The sequence below is a fragment of the Musca autumnalis genome, unplaced genomic scaffold (assembly GCF_047663935.1).
Source record: "Musca autumnalis isolate F117 unplaced genomic scaffold, ASM4766393v1 scaffold_2, whole genome shotgun sequence".
In the NCBI taxonomy this organism is placed as follows: domain Eukaryota; kingdom Metazoa; phylum Arthropoda; class Insecta; order Diptera; family Muscidae; genus Musca; species Musca autumnalis.
The window spans coordinates 164,089,976-164,102,196 of NW_027411755.1; the positions used below are offsets into that span (position 1 = coordinate 164,089,976).

The 12,221-nt window shown below is 34.1% G+C and overlaps 1 protein-coding gene across 21 annotated transcripts in view; it reads right to left on the bottom strand.

Annotated features, from left to right (window-relative positions):
• The window catches only part of Pde11 (Phosphodiesterase 11), a 346,062-nt gene that overhangs the window by 27,954 nt on the left and 305,887 nt on the right, over nt 1-12,221 (bottom strand). For all 21 annotated transcript variants that reach the window (XM_073969743.1, XM_073969741.1, XM_073969729.1 and 18 more), the window contains one exon: nt 2,985-3,140. In XM_073969743.1, coding sequence (XP_073825844.1) covers nt 2,985-3,140 — 156 coding nt within the window. The remainder of the gene's footprint in view (nt 1-2,984; nt 3,141-12,221) is intronic.

Sequence of the window (12,221 nt, forward strand, 5' to 3'; positions counted from 1 at the left end):
CCCAGACGGGACAAGAGAGACTTCTCTCATATCAATGAGTGCACCCCGTTTCATATTACCGCCGAGTCCGAACGGCGTGTCTTAAGACATCACTTGTAGATAAGTTTTTCATGCCTAAAATAAATTTGATGTTGCCTGGACTGGGAATCGGACCCGAGCATTAAGCGTGTATTTCTGTCCATTCTGTTGTCTACCGCTGACCTCAAGGGATTCTCTGTGGTCTATAGATGACCTCAAGGGGTCTTCTGTTGTCTATAGAAGACCCTAACAGGTTTTGTGTTTTCTACAGTTGACATCAAAAGGTCTTTTGTTGCCTATAGATAACCACAAGAGTTATTCTGTGGCCTATAGAAGACTTCAAAAAGTTGTCTATACAGAATACTTCATGAGGTCTTCTGTTGTCAAAGGAAGACCTCCATAGGTCTTCTTATGTATTCCGAAGACCTCGAGGCCTCTTTTTTCTGTCTCATCAGTTCTTTTGTCATCTATAGAATACCCCAAGAGCTCTTCTGTTGTCTACTGTTGACCCCAAGAGGTCTTCTGTGATCTATACAAGACTTCAAGAGGTCTTCTGTGATCTATACAAGACTTCAAGAGGTCTTCTGTTGTCTAACGAAAACTTTACGGGGTCTTCTTTTGCCCTTATATGCCATCAAGAGGACTTCTGTTGCCATAGATGACCTCAAGAGGTCTTCTGATATGAAAGGAAGACTTCCAGAGCTCTTCTTTTGTCTTCCGAAGGCTTCAAGGGCTCATTTGTTGTTTATATAACACCTGGAAAGATCTTTTGTTGTCTATAGAAGGTCCCGGGTGGCTTTCTATTGTGTATAGAATATATCTTAAGAGCTCATCTGTCGTCTCTAAAAGACCTCAAGAGGTTTTCTGTTGTCTATGGAAGACCTCAAGAGGTCTTCTGTCGGCTATAGAAGACCTCAAAAGGTCTTCTGTCGTCTATAAAAGACCTCTAGAGGTCTGTCGCCTATGGAAAACCTCAAGAGGTTTGTTGCCTATAGAAGACCCCAAGAGGTCTTCTGTCCTCTATAGAAGAAATAATAGTTTAATACCCCAAGTATTTTTGGACGAAGTCCGTTTTAGGCATTTTGATGTCTATTTAAATATGTTTGTCCACCTGTTTGGCTGTCTGGTGCCCACCATATCTCCCAACTGGATTAACCGATTTGGTCCAAACATTGAATTTCGTAATATTTTTGTTCACACTTAGTTTAAGTCCAAATATAGGTCATAGTTTTCCACTCGATCGGGTCCCCCGTGCAATAGTTCAATGTAATTTAAGTTTATTTGGTGCTCAAGAACGGATCGACTATTAAACCATAGAGGGTGTTCGTGTATAACAGACAAATAACAGAACACGGCGGCAACCACAACAAGTATAACATAAATGCATGTCACCATATTGTAAATTATCATTATGTTAGACCCCCAGCGCCATCTGCAGATGTATAGTAGCAATGACAATGTTTCACCTTGTTATGTTATATGTCTTTGACTGCCTTATGCATCATGTGCAATCTTCACTATTGTATGTCTTTGACATCACCTATTATCATTTGAGCAGTGGTTGAGATCTTTAATATTTTAGTACTGCCACTAACGTCTGGATGGCGCTATTTCCCCACTATTGATATTTGGGTTATCTTCTAGCGTTGATGCTAATGCCGAGATTGTTTTTAAAATGTAAGCCTCTTTTTTTCTAAATATTCGAGAACCACTTATATAAAAGGGTTTAATAGTAAAATTTTACTGCATTATGTTCAATCTTTACATGTGTATGTCTTTGACAACGCCTCCTTGTTTATTGCAGTGGTTTGTATCTACAAAGACATAGAACTGTGAAGATTGGACATAGTGCATAATGCAGTTCAATTTTACTATTAAACTATAAATGGTGTTTGTGTATAACAGACAACCAACAGAATACGACGGCAACAAAAACAAGTATAACATAATTTTATGTCACCATATTGGAACATAACATTATGTTAGACCTCCAGCGCCATCTGCTTGTTATATTTAATGTCTTTGGTATCTATGATATTGTGCTCTGGGTGGCGCTATTTTCTGTCATTTAAATTTAGGCTATCCTCTGTTCTCCTGTCTGCCTGTTTCTCTAAGAGAATTGGTATTGAACTTCGTTCGAATTACTATGAAACTCTTCTTGATATGGGACATTTTTTGTTTGATTGGAAACAAAAATGAATTAAATATTTTTCAAAAAGAAGTTTGTCTTTGTTGGTAGACTATGTTGTAAGTGGTTACGGCTACCAAAAAATACTGACTATATCCGTTATTTGATAATGGTAATTGATCATGTTTAGATAGAAGAAAGACTTCGTTTGTGTTGGATGCATAATCGTTTCGAAGACCAAATATCAACTCGAGCAAAGGTTCACATTCGATTGAAGGTAGGGAATAATTTATCAACAACACAAAAACTGAACATTGCAATGCTGCAAACATAACATACAACTCCATTCAACCTACCCAATAGCTTGATGAACCCACTTCCTGTCCCGAGGACATATTATAATGATAATTTTGCTTACATATTGTAGGGTTATATATGTGCAGAACCCGATGCCAGTCTATTTTCTACATTTTCCCAACTGACAAAGGTGTTAGTTTGTTATGTTGATACAATTTAATAATGCTTTCATTTCATTTTCCTCATTAACATCCCTGAATTACCAAAACCCGACAAACTAATTTATTTTTCCCCTAATCTATTTCCCAATAATTATTAATGATGATACAATCATGATATTGTTTACAAAACCTGCTCATTATTTCATCCTAAATTAATTCATTAAAAACAAACAAAGACATGCCAAAATAGGTCATTATGTTTACTTAATAATTAACAAACAAAAGACCTGCATGCTATTTATTTTTAGACCAAAGTTGACACGTGGCCAGTCACACAGGTCAAGAATACTTTCATTACTATTATTTTTTATTCAACTTACCTTTTCATCAGTTTCTGAGAAACATTCTCCATTCAATTTATTGATGACTTGGGCCACACCAATGACATCACCCGATGAGTCCTTGATTGGCATACAAAGTAATGCCTTTGTACGATAACCAGTCAAAGTATCGATTTCACAATTAAAACGTTCATCCTGTGTTGAAAGATAAAAGAGAAAAACAGAGAGAGTGTATGAGTGAGTGAGAGGTGACAATAAGAGGGAATAATAAGTAGATTTTTGTTAAAATACAATAAACAATTTGAACGAATTTAAGTACAACATTTAAAGAGATTTATGCCCTTGATGTCCATTGGTCAACAAAAAGGACTTTGATTGCCTTAATTTATGGTATAAAAAGTTAAGAGCCTGTAACAATAAATAATATGTTGTATACATCACATTTATTAATGTCACATATTATGAAATTTAATTGCATCATTAATCATGGAGTAATGATAACTTATTCTAGGAACAAGTTTGTTTGCTATTGTGAGCAGTGACGTATGATGCAAACAATAAGTTCATATTAAAGGAATTATAACGAAAACTTTACATTGAATTGTATGGATGTCCTTGTCCCCTCCAAAGGTAACTACATTTCTTCTTAGTCAAAACCAAAGGGGCCCATATGTGCCACTGTCCTTAAAGAAAATTCTAACTATTTGAGTTTTTGCAGTGTGCTTAAATTTGGCATGGGCCAGTGTTCGCTGGATTTGTCTTTATCCTTTGTAATTAGCTATGCCATTCAAATGTACAATGAAGGTCCTAATGCTTCCCCAAATCCTTAAGAAGACCTCAATACAATTTTTCTCCCAAATAAGCTGTATCTACGCCCCTGTTTTTAAGGCGCTTTGACATCCTTTGTATGAAGGTCACATATTTGGATTTATCCCGAGAGTATAATTAATCTTATTTGTTGTCTTTTGTTTGGTATATATCGCATTCTTCCTTTGACTTTTTAACAAATAATGGCAGTAGAAAAAACGGAAAGCTAACTGTAATGTCCACATTTGTCTTCAGCATGTATCGTTATATCCTCGTATGACATGTCATACACATGTTTTATATTTGCAACATGAAATTCCATCTGAAAGCAATGTCAATTCCTAGAAAGAAAGAAATTGGAAAGAAAAAATCCAAGGAGATCAAGAGTAATGTCCAAAAAAGATTTACAACATTGTCGATTCCCAAAATTCATGAATTCTACTGCAACTGTAGCTGCAATAACAGTCATATTTCAAGAGAATTGGCATGCATGTATGGCAAAACAAATACTCGTACATGCGAATATTTGGGTGGATGCTTAATTTGTAAACTTTTTTTATAAGGACTATGGAAGTAATGAAATGAACATGGATTTTAGTAAATTTTTTGGGATGCATATATGAATGTTTAAAAATTGGTCATTAATTGGGCTGTTCATTAATTTAAGGGCTGTTCGAGAATAGTTTTGGAATTTTTACCAAAGGTAGTCCTTGTGGCCCAACTAAAATGACTGATGAAAATTAGGAATGACAGGAGATTGCGCCACCCAGAGAAACAATGCAAACACTAAATAAGTATGGACCCCAACTGCACAAATTCAAGGAGGTGTTTTCAAAGACATACAACTGTAAAGATGGCTATAATGCAGTCTAATTGTACTATTTAACCCTAGACGGCGCTTATGTATAACAGAAACAAAACAGACCAAAGACATACAATGGCTGGGATAGAAAATTCAGTACAATAGTACTTCTTTCAGTACCATTTCACTATAACTAGTACCGAAGTACCCCCTCGGGTAATTCACTACCATTTTAAATCTACTAGATTTGAAATTTTCACAATTTTCTTTTCTAAATTTGTCAAAAAATGCATATATTATGTTCATAACCCTGCTTTTTACAAATTCCAGTATTGGCAAGGCAATAGCAAAAATACAAACCTTTTTCACAAAAACATTTAGAAATTTTTAAATACCCAGCAAACCAAATGTCGGATGTCCGACATATCGGAACAATTTCGGAAGCAAAATCGTTCAGATTTCGTATCGATTTCTATACGATTTTTCGTAAGGGGATTCGTTCAGATTTCGTTCCGATTTCGGAGAAAATGTCGGAGGTAAATTTCCCTTCGAAATTGCTAATGTTTTTCTTCCGATTTCGTTACGAATTTGGATCGATATGTCGGAAACAAATTTCCCTTCGCACAACAACCACCTTTTGTATATATTTAACAAGCAACATTTTAGTTTGTTGTCGAAAAACAAAATGGTTGGTTATAAAATTCGCATATACATTTTTTAAATATTTTAATTATAAATGCAACATATAATAATTCAAGCTAGTGCTATAACTACAAAATGATAACAACAATGAAAATCATTAGATATCTTTGAAATTATAATATTCCAATAAAAAACATAACAAAGAAAATTTATCAATAAAGAATTGGCATCCGAAAAAAATTTTTTCCTTAGATAATCATACGAAATTATTCCAAAATCGTTCAGAAATCTTTACGAAAGTTCGGAAGGAACCTCAGATTTTCATACGACATTATTCCGAAATCGTTCAGAAATCTGTACGAAGATTCGGAGGACAAAATTCGAATTCCGAATTTCCCAAGGATTTTCTTCCGATTTCGTTGCGAATTCTGACCGAAATCGATCCGATTTCGCTCCGACATTTCGTTCCGAAATTATGTCAACCACTCCATACAACTTTCGTTAAGATATCGTTACGATTTCGGATCAGATATCGGACGTAACGTCCGAAATTTGTTCCGATTTCGTTACGATATCGGTACGATTGGTTTGCTGGGTATGTATAGAGAAAAGTATGAATGTATTGGTGAAAATGGTTTGTAACTTTGCTATTGTCTTGCCAATACCCAGCAAAAAATTTTGGAAGTTGTGCAATTGGAGTTATGATTTCACAACATCTTTCGATGTAGTCCAACAGAGTTATGAAAAATGCACTCCGCTCGATACATTTTATAAGCAGTTGCTGTAGAGATCCATACAGAAAAAAACATTTCGTTGATCCCTACACATTTCTTCAAAAGATAAACAAGAGTGTATACATTTCGAAGAATTTGTTATAAAATAAAGAAATAACAACTTAAGTTGCGAACATTTTTGCGGTAATTCACGAGACGGAAATTTTTAATGGAAGGAGTTGGAGTCCATATCGAAAGCTACGCTAGTGATGGGAAGGCAACATAAAACAACTTTAGGATGATGAAAGACAATCAGATGCGCTTGAATTAAATCGAGAACGGAGGAAGTAAGCTCAAATGTGATTGAATTTAATGGAAACTTTTTTTTTTTAATTTGTGTTTATATGTATAATAAAGTTCTTGTTTTACACAAATAATAAATGCATTTTATTTATTTTGGGATATTTCGCATTTTAATTGCATCTTTGGACTGATTAAAAATGCAATCCGAAGAGTGCCTTTAAATTCAATCCAAAACACTACATCAAAAGCTGTGATTGGATCGAGTGCATCCTAGCTGCGCGCTCTCTTGTAAAATTCATAAGTGAATTCATAGGAAAAGATGTACTCCAACGGCAAATGTACCGTACAGTTGTAGTGATTCAACTGCATCCGCGGATGCAAACTTTTTGCTGGGTACTGTCTGTGTATAAACGCCTAGTAAAACAACACTGCTCAGTACAATATATTTTTTAGTTATTTAATATATGGAATCGTATGGAATTTTAGATCAATAAAAAATAAAACATCGAAAAATCTTCAAAAAGTATCTTTTCCTAAATTCTCTTAATGACATCTTGTTCTCTTTGAGCATTTACCTATATAGTACATATGTATGGTAACATGGGGCGCCTTCGCCACTGGGGCGGCTCCGCCAGCGCCGATTTTCTCGCAAAATATAAGTGCTAGAAAAAATCAGTTAAAGGCAAAATTGTGAGTTTAATGAAGATCTATCATCTCCCAAAAGTTGGCCCTTGTGTCATCGGTATGATAGCGGACGCACGTGGTTTTGTGTTTTCAGGGTATTGGGAAAAATAATTATGGTAGGTATTTTTTGTGATATCTTCTTTATCTTTTGTGATATCAAAAACACATTTTATGCCGTTAGAAGACAACTACTGAAGAATATAAATCCCAATAATTCGCATGAAAAAAGCAATTACAAATGTCAATATATTAATATTATGAAAAATGTAAGGGGTGGGGCGCCTACGCCATGATAAGGGCGTGGTGGTTTAATGTTAGAAATTGATCATGTTTAAGTTAAATTATTTATACCATAGATATACCACACTATAATGTTAAGTTAAAATAAAATATTATCCTAAACTTATCTTGTTTTAGTTATATTATGATTTTTGTACCTAAATTCAAGGTACCTACTTCATTTATCCGCTAGAATCGGTTACTTTTTGTGAATTTTAAAATCATTTTTGATTATTCAATAGACAACATGTTCCTTGTTAGCATAATGTTGATATTTAAGGAAGAAGTATGGTGAATTACATTTTTAGAGTCCGTTGGAGAATGTTCAATATCGATGGCGAAGCTGCCCCATGGGTGGGGAGGCTTCGCCACTTTCTAGACATTTTGTAAATTCTCAAAAATTATTTTTTAAAAACAACATTATAAGCATTTATATAACAAAACTTATAGTCAAGATATGCTAATATGTGTACCAAAAATAATATTTGAAAAAACTTGAACTGTGTCGGTATGGGAACATTTTGAACAAAAACGTGGCGAAGGCGCCCCATGTTACCATAAATAGATATATGTATGAATTTATTGCTATGTTTTTTGTATTTACTGAACAAAAATTATTTTTGTTTTCCTTAAAAAAGAATAGAATAAAAAAGTACCGTTTCATATAAAAAGTACAATTTTAGTACTTTTTGAAACTGTTAATTTTCCATTCCTGTACAATGGTAAAGATTGGACATTGCGCATAGTACAGTTTAATTTCACTATTAAACCATAGAGGGCTTTTATGTATAACAAACAATTAACAGAGCACAACAGAAACAAAAGCGTGCACAAATGTGAACTATGTTAAACATAACATAACTTCATGTCACAATATTGTAACATAACATTATGTTAGACCCAGTGAAAGCAGTGAAAATGTCCATCTTTGACAGAACACAATAGAACAAATGTGAACTACAACATAATTCCAAGTCACAATATTGTACCATAACATAATTCGGCACCATCTGCCGATGTATAATAGCAATGGAAATGTGACATCTTATTATTTTATATCAAGCTTTTTGTAGAAAATTAACTTATGTTGAAACTGAGGTATGGGGTATTGTAACTCGGTAAAATAAACTGTTTTAGCCCGACTCACCGAGGGGTTTCTTAAAATAATAATTTGAGCGGAAGCTGTGGTGGTACTAATGTAAAAAATCGTTGAAGAAAACGAGTTTCATTATGTTATTTTCCAATTAGTGGTTTTACAACACAATGTAGAGCTTAATGCTCAAAGGAGAAGTTAAAGAGTACACTTCAGAGTTGAAGTTTCTAATGTATGAATTTTTAATATATCCACTGTATCTACCTCAAACGGATGCTGACATTTCGAAACCAGAAAAATTGGGTTTTTTTGATTATAGTACTCGCGATTTCGCATTTTTTAATGTATAACATGAGGTTGTAGCCCTCACAGGATCACAGTAATCTGCGCTCAAACTTGAAATTTTTGTGCGTAAATTTTTCTCAAAAACCTATTTTTTTGGTTTAAAATTTACAAACGTCAATCGATTTCCGTGGAATCCCACGTAAATTTAGTTTTTTTGCGTAGTGAATCTAACAAGCTACGACGCGTAAATATCCACCCACTAGATCGGCGGATATGATACCCCTCAAATTTCGGAAATTTGCAAAAAATTATTTTGAAAATATCGCATAATCAAACGCGTTTTGGATGTGTCAGTTCTACTCAAATAAATAGATTGATACGCGTGTTTAAACTGCGCGAAAACAGATATTTAAAAACTCTCGTAAATCCAGAGATACAATCGATTTTTTCTAAAAATTGAGTGCGATGCTACATCCACGGTTCTCGATGGATCTCATTGAAACGGCATAGAATGATGTATTTTTTAATGGTGATTATTGAAATCGGATGCGCATAAAATGTAAATGAACTTCGCGGAAATTATGACCATATTACTGTGTTTTGCACCCTAATATGCAGCAGATGCTACATCGTGGTCGCCAAATAGAATTTGACAAACTGTACATCAAATAAGAGGGATTGATTCGCTGTGTTGGAAAATCGGATGCGCATCATGTCATTTTCATAATTGCGCGGTTTATATGCATCTCAAATGTTGTAATATTCAATATAACATTATTTTAACGTTATGCCACCATTGGAATTCCTTGTGATTTGATATAAGGTTCTAATAATATTATCCAATAAGAAAACTATAAGCGAAAAATTTGTTACAACGAAATATCATCATTATTGCTTGAAATTTTGACGAAAATGCCGAAGAACTCAAACATTTTTTTTCCAACTTTTCCTAGAAAACCATAAAAAAATAAAATTAGAATAAAATGATTTTAATTTTTTCGTAATATTTTCTTCGTATTTTTGCAAATAACTTGAATACTATAGCTCCAACCTTCACAACTTAGGTTTCATTTTACTCCTCAAAATGTCTGGATGCTGTTATAATTTTTTTTTATATATTTTTCGTAAGTATGAGCGCTATTGTTTCAAAAATATGATTGTAAATACGTGAAATTATGTAACACATTTGATTTTTCGCGAATCCATTGAGATTTTGCGATTATTTTTTTGCATCATCGCAAAGGTTACGAATTCAGTTCACGATAATAGGATATAACAGCTAACAATATTAAGCCGCGATTTTTTTAGAATTTTTTCTAATTATCATAATTAAAACGGTCATATCTTTTGCGCGTAACGATCAAAGTTGGTAACGAAAACAGATTTGGAATGCTGATTTTTTTCCTAATCTATGTACCAAAAATCATTGATGTAGTATCAAAAATTTTTTTTGGATTTTTTTGAAATGAAAGAGACAAATTTAGACATTTTTCCTGATATAACTTTGATGTTGTTTCTAGGAGACCAATCATCTACTTGGATGAAATAAAAATAAAAAGATTAACAAAACTAGCACAAGTCAAAAGTACAACAACAACAGTATCTTATGGCAATGACCTTTGGCACACGAAATAGTAATTTTTATCGAATGTAGTCCTTGTGATTCTGCTAACAATGATATACATTTTTCGTAAGCCAATATATACTTCCCAACTTGATAGTCCAAAGGCTCAGCCTCAATAATGACTGATTTAGTATCCGATTTGACTGAATCATTGTTAATAATTACATTTTGTACAAACTTAGAACAAGTGCCACAATACGAATGACAGGAGATAACACCACCCAGTGGAAAGTGGTAAACACTAAATAAGCAAAGATCCCAACCACGGCACAAATCCAAGGAGCTGTCAAAGATACCCTCCACAACAAGTTGTATTGAAGTAAAAAATTCGTGTAAGAAGAAGACTTAATACTAAATTTCAGCAATTTCGGTAAAACAATGTGAGGCACCGTTGTATGGGGGCTATTTCAAAACGTCAATCTATACCGACAAATTTCTGACGGAAAGTTTTTAGACTCAAAGAAGACCAAATTTCGGTAAGAGAATGTGGCTAAAACTTAAAAATACCGAAAATCAAGAAGTACGCTTCTATGGGGATATAGGAAGACGTGGACCTATACTGACAATACTCTTCTGGAATATTTTATAGCTCTTGGAAGACTAAATAACGAATTTCAGACATTTCGGTGGGATATTGATGTCACAATCTTCAGTATTACGAAAATCGGGAGGTACCGTTTTAAGGGGCTATATCGAAACGTGGACCTATACCGACTAATTTTAGTCGGAAATGGGGCAATATGAAAGCGTGGACCTGTACAGACAAATTTCTGGCGAACAGTTTTATATTACATTGAAGACTAAATAACAAAGCACAACCTTCAAAATACGGAAAATCGGGAGGCTATATGAAGGCGTGGACCTATACCGACAAATTTAAAGGGGAAGTTTGAATACCCCCAACGAAGTCTAAATACCAAATTTCAGCCATTTCGGTGTGATAATGAAGCTAAAACCTTCAAAATACAGAAAGTCGGGAGGTACCGTTCTATGGGGGCTATATGAAGGCGTCGACCGATACCGACAAAATTCCGGGGGAAAGTTTTATACCCCTAAAGAAGACAACGTACCAAATTTCAGCCATTTTGGTAGGATAATGAAGCTAAAACCTTAAAAATACCGAAAATCGGGAGGTACCGTTCTATGGGGGCTATATCAAAACGTGGACCGATATATCCCATTTTCAATACCAACCATCCTGCAAGTAATAAAAACTTCTGTACCAAATACTGACTCTAAGCTACAGGTATACATAAACTAATACTTCTATATCATATGCAGGATATTGTGGCCCAACACTATAAGCAACAGAGAGTTGTGGACCTACACGATGCAGGACCACATACAAAAGTAGATTAAACGTTATAAATGGAGATGATTGGCCATAAACATTTTCATAGCATAACCAGGATGGCACTTGAATATAATTCCCAAGTATCACGAAATCGAGGTCGACTAAGAAACACCTTGCGCGACGAACAATAACGGACCCTTCTGGCTCCGTTTGTGGTAACTTCTTACTTATTTCATTCCACCCTATTATACATTCTTTTACATGTGATCAAATTTTGCAAAAAATTTTGTATTGTTTTGTAACTTTTTTGTGTTTCTATTGTTAAGAAAGTGTTCTTCATTTGTCAAGTTTTCATTGAGGGATAATAACAAGAACAACCAGAAAAACTAAAGCCGAAAAGCTAAATCATTTTCATAGCTTAAATATCATCTACGTGATATGTACTCATATAAAGAGGAATGTTGAAACAATGTTGTAAGAACAAATGTTTTGCCATTAGCATACAACGTTGCACTTACAGACTTTGTACAACAATAAAATGTGTAGCACAACAACTACTATGATAAACGTTATGTAACCAAAAGATAAGTATACATACATATGGATAGCTGAGCCTTTTTGTCAATACTCATGGGTGACATAAATATTTGTTTTAAGTTAATGGATATGAGTAAAAACTATTCAAGTATCAAATAAGTTTTTTTGAAAGATAATTTAAAAATAATTTAGATGGCATTCAATGCTTAAGGG